This window comes from Asparagus officinalis, chromosome 2, assembly GCF_001876935.1.
Source record: "Asparagus officinalis chromosome 2, Aspof.V1, whole genome shotgun sequence".
NCBI lineage: Eukaryota > Viridiplantae > Streptophyta > Magnoliopsida > Asparagales > Asparagaceae > Asparagus > Asparagus officinalis.
This window is the reverse complement of record NC_033795.1, coordinates 46790764-46804448: the sequence shown is the minus strand read 5'-3', so window position 1 is coordinate 46804448 and position 13685 is coordinate 46790764. Positions and strand designations below refer to the sequence as shown.

The 13685-nt window shown below is 34.7% G+C and overlaps 1 protein-coding gene across 1 annotated transcript in view; it reads right to left on the bottom strand.

Moving 5' to 3' along the window:
• Positions 1 to 7105, bottom strand: part of LOC109831145 (F-box/LRR-repeat protein 4) — a 23229-nt gene extending 16124 nt beyond the window's left edge. Inside the window, exons 1-4 of the mRNA XM_020398484.1 lie at positions 6929 to 7105; positions 6800 to 6871; positions 3494 to 3718; positions 163 to 569 (exon numbers count right to left, since the gene is read on the bottom strand). Of these exons, the coding sequence (XP_020254073.1) occupies positions 163 to 569; positions 3494 to 3718; positions 6800 to 6871; positions 6929 to 7105 (881 nt within the window). The remainder of the gene's footprint in view (positions 1 to 162; positions 570 to 3493; positions 3719 to 6799; positions 6872 to 6928) is intronic.

Sequence of the window (13685 nt, the reverse complement as noted above, 5' to 3'; positions counted from 1 at the left end):
CACACACACACACACACATATATATATATATATATATATATATAACCAAACAAACAAAAAATCTATATGTATCTCTTGAAGCAACTCCAAGACAAAAGTTAATTATGTTCCTTCTTTACTGCTAATTAAGATAACCAGGAATTAACAGAAAACATACAGTACCTATCAGTAAATCTCTGGAAGCTGAACAGAGCCAATAACTCCAGTGAAGAACATAAGGAACCAACAACTTGCAGAGCCTCATCAGTAACATTTATGCACTGCAGTTTTAGTGCCTTCAATGACCGACAACTTTTGGCAATAGAAACTATTCCTTCATTCCTGAAAAACTCTGAGTCCAGGGACAACGTCTCAAGGAATGTGCAGTGAGCTGCCACAGCAATCAGTGACTTATCAGTTATCCACGCACAAGCTGCTATTCCCAAAGACTTCAGTGCCTTTCCACATACTTGGGCAAACTCAACCACACCTTGGTCAGTCAATCCTTCACAAAAGCGCAAGTTTAAATCTTCAAGCTGCTTACAGCACTGTCCCACAGCAGTCAGACCTTGGTCTCCAATGTAAGAACCCTGTACTATTCAATTCTCCAAATGTAAGAATACAGAAGAGATAACAGAAGAAATTGGAACAAGCACACACCAAAACAATGACACTGCCAGAAAGGGAGACATCATTTTTCAAGAGAATCTAGTTGTCGAAATATAAATACTAACGTCTTGAATAGATGAAACTAACAATATAATTTTGAGGACTAACTGTATGAATTGATAATACATACAGAACCAGGAGAAATAACACCACAGAATATTACCCCAACCTTTACATTCGCTATGAAAAGTGACTGCTCACTCATGACTAATTTATATGAAAACATGGAGATCCATGTCTATTTTCAAGCTCCATTTCATCCCATTTGAGACATGCAATATCAGCATTTCTATAAAAAAATCATGCCCCCTTGTGAAATGCTACTCTAGCAAGTGGAACCAAAGGGACAGAAAAGTTCATGTCCCCTTGTGATGCCAATCTAGCAAGTGGAACCAAAGGGAATTTGTACTTGCACCATCAGAAACATTTTAATCATAATGCTTCTGATGCTATGAATTATCATGGACTGTGTTCATTTGATCTAAGTGTGCGCAGCTGTAGCAGGATTTGATCCTATACTCTATCTTCAAGTAAAATAGCTTGTTCTCTTCAAAAATCAATATGAAGACCTGCTTTCGACACCATGATTTCTATTTGTGTTGTTTCCTACTTAGCAACAGTTGATCACTTTTTCTCCCAACTACTTTATTCTATTTAAGGTGATGTTGAAGCCGTGGCATGTATTTTCAATTATGATATATATGAAGACAACCTAGTCATGATGACTCATGGGATAGGATGGGATGCTACATCCCTATGTCCCTCAACAAGTTGGACGAATCATCCTGGTAATAGCTCCTTAGTTATAGTGTGCCATAACATGAACCAGAACTCTTTTATCAAATGGGAAGGCTGTTACAAGAAAAGAAAAGTTTCCTAGCTCTACATATACAGATACTGGACTAAGCATAATAGTCTTGGCGGAAAATCACAGCAGTATAGTTAACTGCACTCTGTCGCAAGATATTATCATATTAGTCACATAAATTTCCTCCAACATTAGTTTAAAAACTCATCTACCAATCTCAAATGGTTGATCTGCACTATTTGATGATCCCTATGGGATTCAGTAGCTTTTTGGCAATGATTTAAGGGTGTATGTGTTGCATGGTGGCTGAACATGGAATTCTCGGAACCTCTGGCACGATGACGTCAATTCTTGTTTAAAATGTATGTTTAACATATGTACCTTGAGATGATGTCAGTATAGATGTAAGAATGTTTTGAGTTGAATGATTTCTGAAATAATTAAGTTTTGCCCAAAGTGGAATAATATGATTCATCTTATACATGCTCCCGCGTAAATGAAGTTCATAAGAGTTAAAATGTCTTGAATTGGGTTGCTGAGCTTGATAGAGAACTCAGAAAAACTAGCTTGTAGCAGGTTTCTAACCATGATCTAGCAGTTAGATTTGTTTGAAGAATGATTCACTCTACAGCTTCATGTATTGGAAGAGGTCTCAAAGTGGCCTTGACTTTCATCTATATATGCTACAAGGGAATAGGAATGCTGAAACACCACAGATCCTCCAGTGCAGGAAAAAAGATTAGAAGTTTATTGGAATTCTAAACTATAATAAAAAAAATTTCTGCCTAGGAGAATACCATATGCATGCAGGGTGAACTCGCATGGCATAAATAAAAGCTATTAATGTGTTTAATATGCAAGCTAATGAACAAAAGAGAATCATAATGTTTCCCATGACAAAGTAACCAACATGAAACAGACAATTGAATGAATTCTTTAAGTTGAAGTCTTCAGCACTAGAATCCATTGCATTCACTTCTCAAGTGACAAAGTTATCAAATGTCTACAGCTAACAATATTTGAAAAAGCTTTTTGAAGAGTGCTCTGATGCTCACTTCAAAGCATTTTGAAGTACAATCACTTCATAATTTAAAGGAAAAAGCATTTGTTCCTAGGTGCTGCGGCCTACGCTTTAACACCAGCACACATAAAGTGTGCAATCCACACCCAATGAAGCGCTTCGCTTTTGACACTTCAAAATTGATACAATGGTAAAGAAGGTTTTGACTAAAATTTAAATGCTCCTATCATTTTCTTTTCCTCGATACCTCAAGGACTTCCACTCTGTTTTCTGAAATTAAAAAAAAAGCAACTACCTTATCTAATTATTCCATAGTTATTCTTTTGTGTACTTTAAACAAACATTGCTGTCTAAAATAATACTTGTTCCAATAATACTGAACCTTAGGTTGATTTTTTTTTCCTTTTTGCATCTGAATGGGTTTTATATTCATCTCTAGCACTCAATATTTTCTCTCTTTTGTGGGCTGTGCCTAACTGCCTATTTCCTTGTTCATTTTTACCTTGATTGTTGAATAAATGCAGCAGTTGAACTCAGCTTTTCTAATAAGAAACTATAATTTTATACATGTCTCTTCAATATGGTTGTGTTTATAAATAAGACATATGTTTAATGTATATAGCTTACTTTATTATGAGTAGCGTCAATATTTAACATATTTCATTCTTGTCAAAAACCTGAATTAACTATTTATAAATTAATATTCCACTGCATATTATATGGGAATATTTGTGAGTTTAAAATTAAACCATAATTAATTATGACGCTTATGCCTCACTCAAATCTTAGGCCACACTTTGTAAAAGGGTCTGTCTCTTCACCTTTCGCTTCTGCCTTTAAGCATTAATAGATAGTCGTAATATATTATGAGCCTAATAATAAATATAATTATGATTGATTTCAGAAGTTGCTAAACATCCTAATGATGCCTTAAAATTCTAAGCAAGGTCATTTAGAAAGGACCTATAAGGGAAATAGAAAATCATCTTTCTCATAAAATGAACAAAAAATTTCACCTGCATGTCTAAGGATCTCAAGAATCTGCAACTCTCAGCGATGCTTTTCAACCCCAGAGATGTTATGTTGGAACACCATATCAAACTTAACTTTTCAAGATCCTTACATCCAATTGCAAGAGAAGATAAACCAGCATCACTCAAACAAAAACTCTCCAGTTCACTTTCAGACTCACTGTTTTCATTCACTTGATGATGTTCAGAAGAATGAGCCCGTCTCTTTTTCTGCATGACATCAATCACATAAGTTTGTAACCAACTACAGGTCAGAATCAGATATTGTAACAAAAAACACTTGAAATAGAAATATGACAAACATATAATAGAGCAGAAAAATTTACATCACTCTAACCCTATTTACTTTGCACTCTTATTCGATGTTTAGGAAATTAGAAGGCTCCAAGAGAGGGATCACTAGCATAGTCTAACGATCTCCATACGCTAGGATCCCGTCCAAATCAACTGCAACAAAAAGAATGCCCAGAAACAAAACAATTTGTCGACTTATAATTTGATATCTAACAAAGTATCTTTTGCGTGCACAGTATTTCTGAATAATTTCAACAACATTAAGTGATGAGTTTGGAAGTCATTGCCTTGTTGCTTTGCGATATAACGTACAAATACAATAACAAATAGCACAAGCTTCAAGAATAGAAGACGGGTCATAAACGTAATTCTTATGAAGATAAATGGACATTACTTCAAATGGACTTACTTCAAAGAGAAAGAAATACACACATTGACCGAACAACAATGAAGATGTAGACATTGTAGTGTTTAGGTATTTCCTATAGACTCCCACCTTTAACATTTGTTAATTTCAGTTTTGAAGCACTTAGGATTGTCTATCATTCAATTACAAATCCACAGGATCAAGTTTGTAGAACTCAAGTTATGACCTTTTAGTGAACCAGAGGTAAAATTGTCAAAATTTGCAAAAGTCCAAAACAAAAATTGCAATCTGCATTTTCTATTCAGGAATGAGTGTCTGGACAAGTCATCTTCCGGACAATTGGACAGCCACCTAGCCACCCATTCGACCGTTGCTGATGGGCAAAAATCAGCCTAAATTAGGCTTATCTATTGCCTTTTTCAGCAATATAAACATTGGTGTGAGCAATTAAAAAACACAAACCAATCAACAACATCAGCAAAATACAAAGTTTGGACACCACCAAGGGCATTTTGGTCATTTGACATGACTAATGGGCTCAACGAAGTCAAGAGTCTACAAAATTGGGCAAGGGATACGCGATCCCAAAATCCTAAGTCAAAAAGACTGAAATCAACTCAAGAAGGTAGATTATAAGCAAGAGCTCCAATCCGTGTGAGCTTAGCCCCACGTGAGCTTAACTCCGCTTGAGCTTAACTTCAGGTGAACTTAGCCCCACATGTTTGCACCCTGCAAACAATGTTTTAAATATCGGCTGATAAACCAATATTATCAGCGATTTATCGGTTTTGAGGGTCTTCCGTTATGATAAGTTCTATTCTAAATCAGTTATCATTTTTGGATGTTTATCGCCGATAACACAACGATAAAGTGAGTTATCAGCCGATATTGTCGGCCCAAAAATCAGAATTATCAGCCTTTAGTTTGAGTTTTGATTTTGGGCAACATGCATCTATTCAAAGCACTTTAAACCTGGCCTGACTCAAGTTTCTATCATTGGTTAGTGAGTCTAAACATAATTATTTATATTTTGGTATGTTTATATTTTATTAAGTATGATTAGATTATATTTTAGAATATTAGATTATGTATGTCACCATCCGATGATGTCACTCCGATAAATACTACTTATTCCTAATATATCTCTGATATCCGCTATTCGATATGGATTTTGACCATCCAACAAATCCCTGATAACCGATACTTAAAACCTTGCTTGCAAAAGTTTACCCTCGCGTGGCACTTAACCACGCATGAGCTAAGTCTTGTGTGACTTAACCGCGTGTGAGGTTCGTAGGTAAAACATATCAACGTGATAGAGACCTTAGTCAGATGTTAGATCATCAAATCCCCGCATTACATGCTGAATATATGGAAGCACAATGGTGCATGGATATCACCCCGCGTGACTTAGAACAATCCACAATCTCTTGACTTTCGTTACCCGCGTGGCCATGCAGAGTTGATAAAGCTGCTGCACCTAACACCGTTTTGAGCCTTGTGTCACTTCTGAGTTGTAAAGTGCTTTGCAAATCACATCAAAATTAATGCTCAGGTAACCTTGCATGGGTAAACCCCTCATGAGCAAACCCCCCTTGGAGCCAAATCTCAGCCTATAAATAGTCGCCTTTCACCAACATCTTTTGGGTCTTCTTCTCCTTGCTTGGTTCAACCTACACTTAGGCGTTGCGCACAATGGCCGCCGGCGATGAGATAGCCCAGCGTCACTAAGCTAAGCGCTTGCAATCCAAAAGCTTTATGCCTTTAATAACCTGATCTTCGATCTCGTGTTGGCACTCTCTCACCTTGCTTCAAAAGCTTGACTCTTTAGGTTGTTAACGATGTGACTCCTCTCCAACGAGTTGAGTTCCATCTCAATGGTGCTTCCTTCAACTCCAAACTCAACAATAAAGAACTTCAACAACAACAATGTCCTTGTGATCAATGAAGCCAAGATCTTTCAGCATGCTTTCTTAGAATCAGAACTTGTAACTTTAATTTTTAATTTTTATATGAAGAAATGAGCAATTATATATTTCAAACATATCAATAAATTGTGAAGTTCTGGACATGAAAACAGTTGGGGATTTTATATTTTCTAGTCATTCTAAGTTGATTTCAATTTTTTTTTTCAAAATCTAAATTGTTTGACATGAGAGGAAGTTCTATATGGTACAAAACGGTATTGTCTCCCACCCTAAGCCTATAAACAGAGCTTCATTCTCATTGAGATAAAGCCAATGAAAAGTAGAGAAATTTATAAAGAAAATTATCAAACATTCCCAACTTTCCGAGCTTAGAACTCTATTCATTTTGAGAAATTAATTCCTGTGTTTTTGTCACAACCAATGTTATCAAATGCCCACTCAGAGGCGCGCGCCTCAGGCGCAAGGTGCTTCGGCGCACAAGTTGACTGTTTACAGAAAAATCTGCATCGACTTATAAAATTAGTTATCGTTATCCAAACGGGTGTTGGCGGACATTTCAGGGTAATTTTTTTTCACTGGAAACTCCCAAAGCTCTCTACATTGTTATTCTTCAAAAGTTTCGGTTTGAATAGAATAACAAATCGAATCGAATCACCGAATCAAAACCTACGAGAATTGAGATCTAGGGTTAGTTTAACATACAGGGCTGAGCCTGGGGATGACGGCGGCGGGGGGGGGATATGAACGGCGGATCCGCTCGGTCGATGATAGAGGCTATCGGAGGGCGGTGATACCGAGAGTACAGGTGGGGGGCGATGCCGGTCGAGGCGCCTGGCAGCCGGAATGATCCTGATGGTTGCGGCGAGCAGGAATCGCCTCGATCCGCATCCATTTCTTGCAGACGAGGGAGATCGCGTCGCAGTCGGATTTGGACCCGTCGAAGCGCTGGATGATGTCGAAGAGGAGCTCGTCGGGGAGCTTGGAGTTGATCAGATCGGAGCCTTTCATTGTCGGGTTTCGGATTTGGGGGTTGGAATTTTTGGGGAAAGATTGGCAACGATGAGGGCACGCGAGAGAGGGGAGAGGGACGCGCAATTCCGCGCGCGTGTGGCATGTGATGTCCATGTTGTTAGCACGTGTGCAGGCTGGCCTTTCGGTTAATTCCGCGTAACCCCCTCAACTTTTGGGTGTCTAACTAAATCTCCCCAAAATTTCTCACCTGACCTCTTTCGTGTAATTTTCAAATAACTAAATTCGCCTTTAGAGGAAAAGACCAAAATTTAGAAAGGAATACATGTTGCATGTGAATAACAAATAGCAAAATTTGAGAATTTATTTTTCCAGGTGATATTTTATTTATTTGCAAATTACATGTATAGAAGCCTCTGAGAAAGATGAAATTTACGAAGATTTTGTGAGACACCCAAAAATTTAAAGAGATTAAGTGGGATAAACAAAGTTCAAAGGGGTTATATAGAACCCCCAAAGTTTAGGGGTTATACGCAAATTAACTTTTTTCTTTTTAGAAAAAAAAATTCACGAAAACTTTCTATATTATGAGTGAGTTCCACGAATCCTCTCTAAGAATTTAAATTTTTTGAGTTAAACTATCCACCTTATTTTCATACACTAGTATGTTCATGGTCAAAGGTTAATGTGCTTCTAACATGACAAAAGGTGGACAATTGTGGTTCAGGTTGCAAATACGAATTATTCGTGAAGTGGAGGGGGCATTTCAAGAAAAAAATAGACAATTATCAAATTACCTCTGATAATTGTCAAAATATCAAACAACCCCTATTTATCAGAAAGTCTCCTTTAAATTTAAGATTTATCAGACTTCCCCTAATAGCATTAAGCATTATTTTTCACATGGGTAGGTAAATTTACGCAAGGGCTCTTTTCTCATTGAATTTTGTGGTTCACACTTTTAGAGGAAGTTGATAAAATCTTGGTGTTCAATGGGGGTTTTCTAATAACCCTTAATGTAATAAACCCAAGCAAATAGCAAAATAAAAAAAAAGAGGGGGATTGCCTGTAAATCATAAAGTGTGAGGGGTGCTATGCAAAAATACCCAAACCCTTTCCGTTCATCACCGCCTCACTTACGTTGGTGGTTTGCACCACCTCAAAGACAAGATATAAAGAGATTAAAAAAGGAGGAAATAGGGGGTAAGGGGGGAAATAGGGTAAAAAGGGGGAAATAGGGGGAAAAGAAAAGAAGAAGAAGAAGAAGAAGAAGTTAGTGGAAAGAAAAGAGGAAAAATAATAATCTTACCCTAAATTCAATCCAATCAAAGGTATAATCCTTCTTCTTATTTGTCTATGATTTTTTTGGTAATTGATAGAGCTTTTGTTCTTTGATTTCTTTAAGGAATTGAGGAAGAGAGAGAGAGAGAGAGAGAGAGAGAGAGAGAGAGAAATAAATATCTAACCACCAGCGAGGACCTCGTCATCGACCCCTAATCGCCAGGGAGCCTCACCGTTGAGAGACTACTTCGACGACGGAGCAGGAGGTAGCATGCGCATGATCAACCATAGGAAGGAAAAAAAAGAAGAAAGAGGTAAAAAAAAGAGGAAAAGAAAAAAGGAATTAGGTTAGAAGAAGGAGATGGAGAAGAGAGAAAGAGAAAACTAAATTAAATAATAAATTTCTTTAGGACCCCTAAAAGTTTATAAGTTTGTATGTGGGTCCAGTAAATAAAAGAGATGAAAATTTTATTTAAAATCCTCTTACTCTGTTAATTACTCATAGGCCCAGAAGAGTCAAACTAGTTAAGGAATTAAGCTTGGGTAATTGTTTGGAAAACTTCGAAAACTGTCTGAAATTATTAATAGGCCCAAAACTACTAGAATAATATTATAGAAATTATGATAAATTGCCAAATATTAGCAAAAAGACAATGTGTACTCTATTTATAGATATTAATTATTATTTGATTATTTTTGAATCTGATTGACTCCAGATTTGAAGTGATTAACCTATAATATGTACTTGTTCTAAATTAACATTAGTCTTATATCTTTATATTATAGGATTTGTTTGATATCCATGGGAGTAATATTTTGAGGGAAGTTGTACTCATTAGAGGTGAGTTTATTTCTCACTAGTATTTATTTTATAACATTAAATTCTATGCGTATTATAGTGGATCGATCTTGTGTTTGAAGAAATAATTATTCTATATTTTTTCTTCATGTATAGAAATGATATATGATTTGATTGATTCTGTTGTGGCCTAACTCATAATATGATTTTGACTTCTTCTAAGATATTGAAAATAAATTTGATTTTATATAAATATGATAAGTGATTTTGATTATCACGCGATACCAAATAATTGTGAATTTCGATTTATTTGAAAGTTATCAAAGAAATAAGTGGTTTAATTGTGTTTCAGCGGTTTAACAAGTTCAATAGTTTTTTCATGATTTGATATTTGGAATAAAAGTAAATAATGTGAATTTGTTGCACCATTTTAAATGATATGGTGAGTTTACCCATGCTCACGTAATTTGAAAGTGTTTGAAATTTTCACAAGTAAATAAATTTGTATTAATATTACTTTGTAACAAGCAATGTACTTTTGAGATCAAGTAATGTATCAACTAATGAGTTTTTGAAATTTAGCAATTTGATAAGTGATGTTGTTGAAATCAAATAATATGACAAGAGATGTATTTCTAGAATCAATCTATTTGACAAGCGATTCTTGATGTTTTTAAAACCCTTAGAAAGTCCACTATGGAGCGCTATGTTGTGTCTGTCATATGGTTAGAATATACCTTTATGTGGCCCGTTATGGGTATTTGTGATGTGGCCTTTTGGCATTTGTAATGCGGCCCTTTTTGGATATTTGTAATGTGGCCGGCGGCTTATAGCAGAGTTGTGCATTCTGTTTTCTGGAACTATGTGTTATGTGATGCCTTTTGGTATTCCCATGCTACTAGGCTAAAATTTGTAGCCTTAGTGTGACTTAGGAGGTGATTCTTACATGTTATGTATGTCTCATCAAGACTTTAGATTCTAGGATTTAACTGTGATTCTGAGAAAATAATAATATTTTAGTTTTACCAAGTTTAGTAGTTCATTTTCTTTCTTAATAATTACTTATTTTTAAAAAGATTTTGATTCTGGAATACGTACGATATATTCATCTTGTACTTATCTTTCTTGAATATAACAGTAGTTATTTTTATTTTGTTACATGTCTAGGAACTCTAATGGGAAATGTTCTCACTAAGCTTTATCTCACTGTTGGTTTTTAATTTTTTTTAGATCCGAGATTGATATGTAATAATCTAAAATTTTGGTTGTGGGTGTTGTAAAGAAGTGCTTATATGGAAAATACAACTCCAGTGGCGTTATGTTTAGCAAAAAAAGTGTTTTGCATCGTAAAATAATTGTAACGGTAAGGTTGTGAAATGTAAATAACAATTATATATATATATATATATTTATAGCTAGTAGCATAAGCAGGTTTATGTACATTTTGAGATAGCTAGGTTATATGAAGTGTCAGGCTTGACTTATGTACGGAACTCGTCTTATGCACAGGTCGCTGTTGTCGTGAAGCACATATTTATAAACTTTTTCTGTAATTCGGGGTGTGACAGTACAATGGTATCAGAGCCATAGGTTTCGATGCTAGAAGTCTTGTAGGATGTGTTAGCATAGAATATATGCGCTAGCTGAGTGTTATCGCATGGATCAATTATGTGACCCATATATCTGTATATATGTATATATATGTGTGTATGCACATAAATATTTTATAGTAAAGCCTTTTAGGTTTGTTAAGGAAGATACAAGTGTGGTTAGCTGTTTAATTTCATTTTAGAATTTTTTTGGTATTGATCTTAACATCTGTTTATTTTATTTTGTTTTGTTCTTTCATTTTAGTGCTGATGGATGGTTCCCCTTTTTGTAGGATGGTGGGAACTCATTCATCTTCTAGTTCCTCATGTACCCAGTCTAGCTCCATGATCTCCGTAGACAGTGATGCGGCAAAAACATGTACCAAAAAGGTTGCAAGTGCACAACCGTGTCAAGTTATAGTATAAAGATATCAATCCCACGAGGAAGGTGTTTTTGTAGGAGAAAATATAAAATCGGTTCTTATGTTGTGTGCGTGACAAATAGGAGTGATGAGTGAATGTGATTGTGGAGAGATAATGAGAGTGATAGTGTGTAGATCAATGTGTTTGAGAATAAATGTGATCAATAAGGCAAGAAAGAAGAATGAATAAAATTGAGAAACAAATCAAAAATAAAATTCAAGAATAAAAAAAATGCAAGAAATTAAAGATGGTGCATTCAATTATAGATATAGGTAATCTAAAATTAAACCCACTTCTTAGAAAAGGGTGATTCCCTAGAGGGTTCTAACCTAAAGGTGAATCAAACAAAATAAAAATAAACAAAAAATAAGCATGAAATAAATCTAAGGCAAGAGGGTTCTAGCCTCTTGGCTATTTAACAAGAAAAATAAAATCTAATTACAAGCATGAAAATAAATCTAAGCTAATAAGCAATAAAAAAAGAAATAAGAAAAACAAACCTTCAAATTAATCTCCATCTTCATCATCCAACAAAGAGAAGAAATATTTAAAGTGGTGAAAAAATTATTATTATTAATTGCAACTAAAGTTACAATTTTGGAAGGCCTTCTCAATTAAGAGTAGCCCTCCTCTCCAAAAGGAGTTACAAAAATTTTTATACCCTTAACCCCTCACTCTCAACCCCTATTTATAGTAAATATCAGTGAATGAGAGCCCTTGGATCAAACTTGAGCCCCAAGAATGCAATTTCGGCCGTTGATACAATCTGGATGACTTCGCATCGATACAAACATCGATGCTCGTATCGATGCCTGCATCGATACAGGCATCGATGCTCTAATAAGAATTCTGACTTCACGGTTGGCTTCGTCTCGTCGAGATAGGTGATTTTTCTATATTATATGTTAACTTCCGCCTCCCGGATTGGGAGATATCGTCGTTTCTTTGCGACCAACTATCTTGAATACATTTTTTTCATATTTATTTTTTTTATTTTCTCCGGCTTCTACAGGCTACTCGGCTTGATTTTGGGTTTGGGCTTTTTGACTCTTGCTTGTGTTCTTCATTTAATTCATGGGTTTTTGTTGAGATAAGAGATATTCTACAGGCTACTCGGCTTGATTTTGGGTTTGGGCTTTTTGACTCTTGCTTGTGTTCTTCATTTAATTCATGGGTTTTTGTTGAGATAAGAGATATTGAGCTTTATTCTTCACTAACCTGCAATTAAAGATAAAAACAATTATTAATGGCTTATTAATGGCATATTTATTCATATAAAATAGATAATGAGGGTCTAAAATTGTAATAAAATATGATTATCAAATACCCCCACACCTAAACTTTTGCTAGTCCTCTAGCAAAGAAAGAAAACTAAAAAAAAACCTAACTCACTTTCGCAGGAATCGCGGTTGTATTTAGCGCATACAACAAGCCTTTAAACCCCTAGGTTACCCTAGTGGACGAGTTGTAGTCTCGTGAGGGTTTGCAGTGAATATACCCACAAAATTCGGTCAAATTGCCAAGTTAAATAAGTCAGTGAATAAACATGCTAACTCTTTGTTTAAAATAATATTCAAGTTGCTTGATCTAAAATATTTTCCAAGAACCATATACCATATATACAAATATAACTACATTTATTAGTATTTTTATTTTTATTTTTATTTTTTTATATTATTATTATTTTTAACTCTTTCTTCCTTGGTAATTTTTTTCTACTTTAACGGGCTTTCTAAGCGACTATTTAACGAGTTTTGGGCCAATGGATCCTAACCCAATTGGGCTTAGGTCATTAAGTATAAAAATACTCATTGGGTTTAATTACTCGGTCAACTTAGGCTTTAAAAGATAGAATCACCTTGAATTTAAGAGTTTTTTTTTGTGCCCATTTTTCGCATTCTTCTTTTGTAATTTTTTATTTTTTTATATGTATATGTGTATATATTCTGAAAAATATGTAAGTCAAGCCACTTTGAAAAATTATTTTTAACTCTAATGTAAGCATGTATTCCATTATTTTAAATAAAAATCTAAGTTAAGGCTTACGTAAAGTATACTACTTTGAAAATCATTTCTTAAGAACTTTATTTAGAGTTATCATAAAAAGTGAACTTGAGTAAATAACAGATTAGAAAATTTAAAATTTATCAAATAAATCAATTATTACATAACTCTATTAATTTGGTAAGTGACGATATTTTTATATTTTTTTGAAAAAAATTGACAAAAAATGCAACAAAAAAATGTAAAACAAAGAGAACAAAAAAAATGTAAAACAAAGAGAAAAAAATAACTAATTCCCACCCCCACACCTAAATTTTGTATTGTCCTCAATGCAAACTCTATAATGCACAAAGTAAAACAAATAAGAAGTGAAATACTTACATTTGGTCGGCTGATAAAAATCTGCAATTACCTTTGGTCTGAGAAGGATGGAATCAAAATTTTATTCTTCTTTCTTTTTTTTCTCTTTTTTTTCTTTTCTTTTCTTTTTTTTTCTTCTTTTTTTTCTCTTTTTTTCAACTGA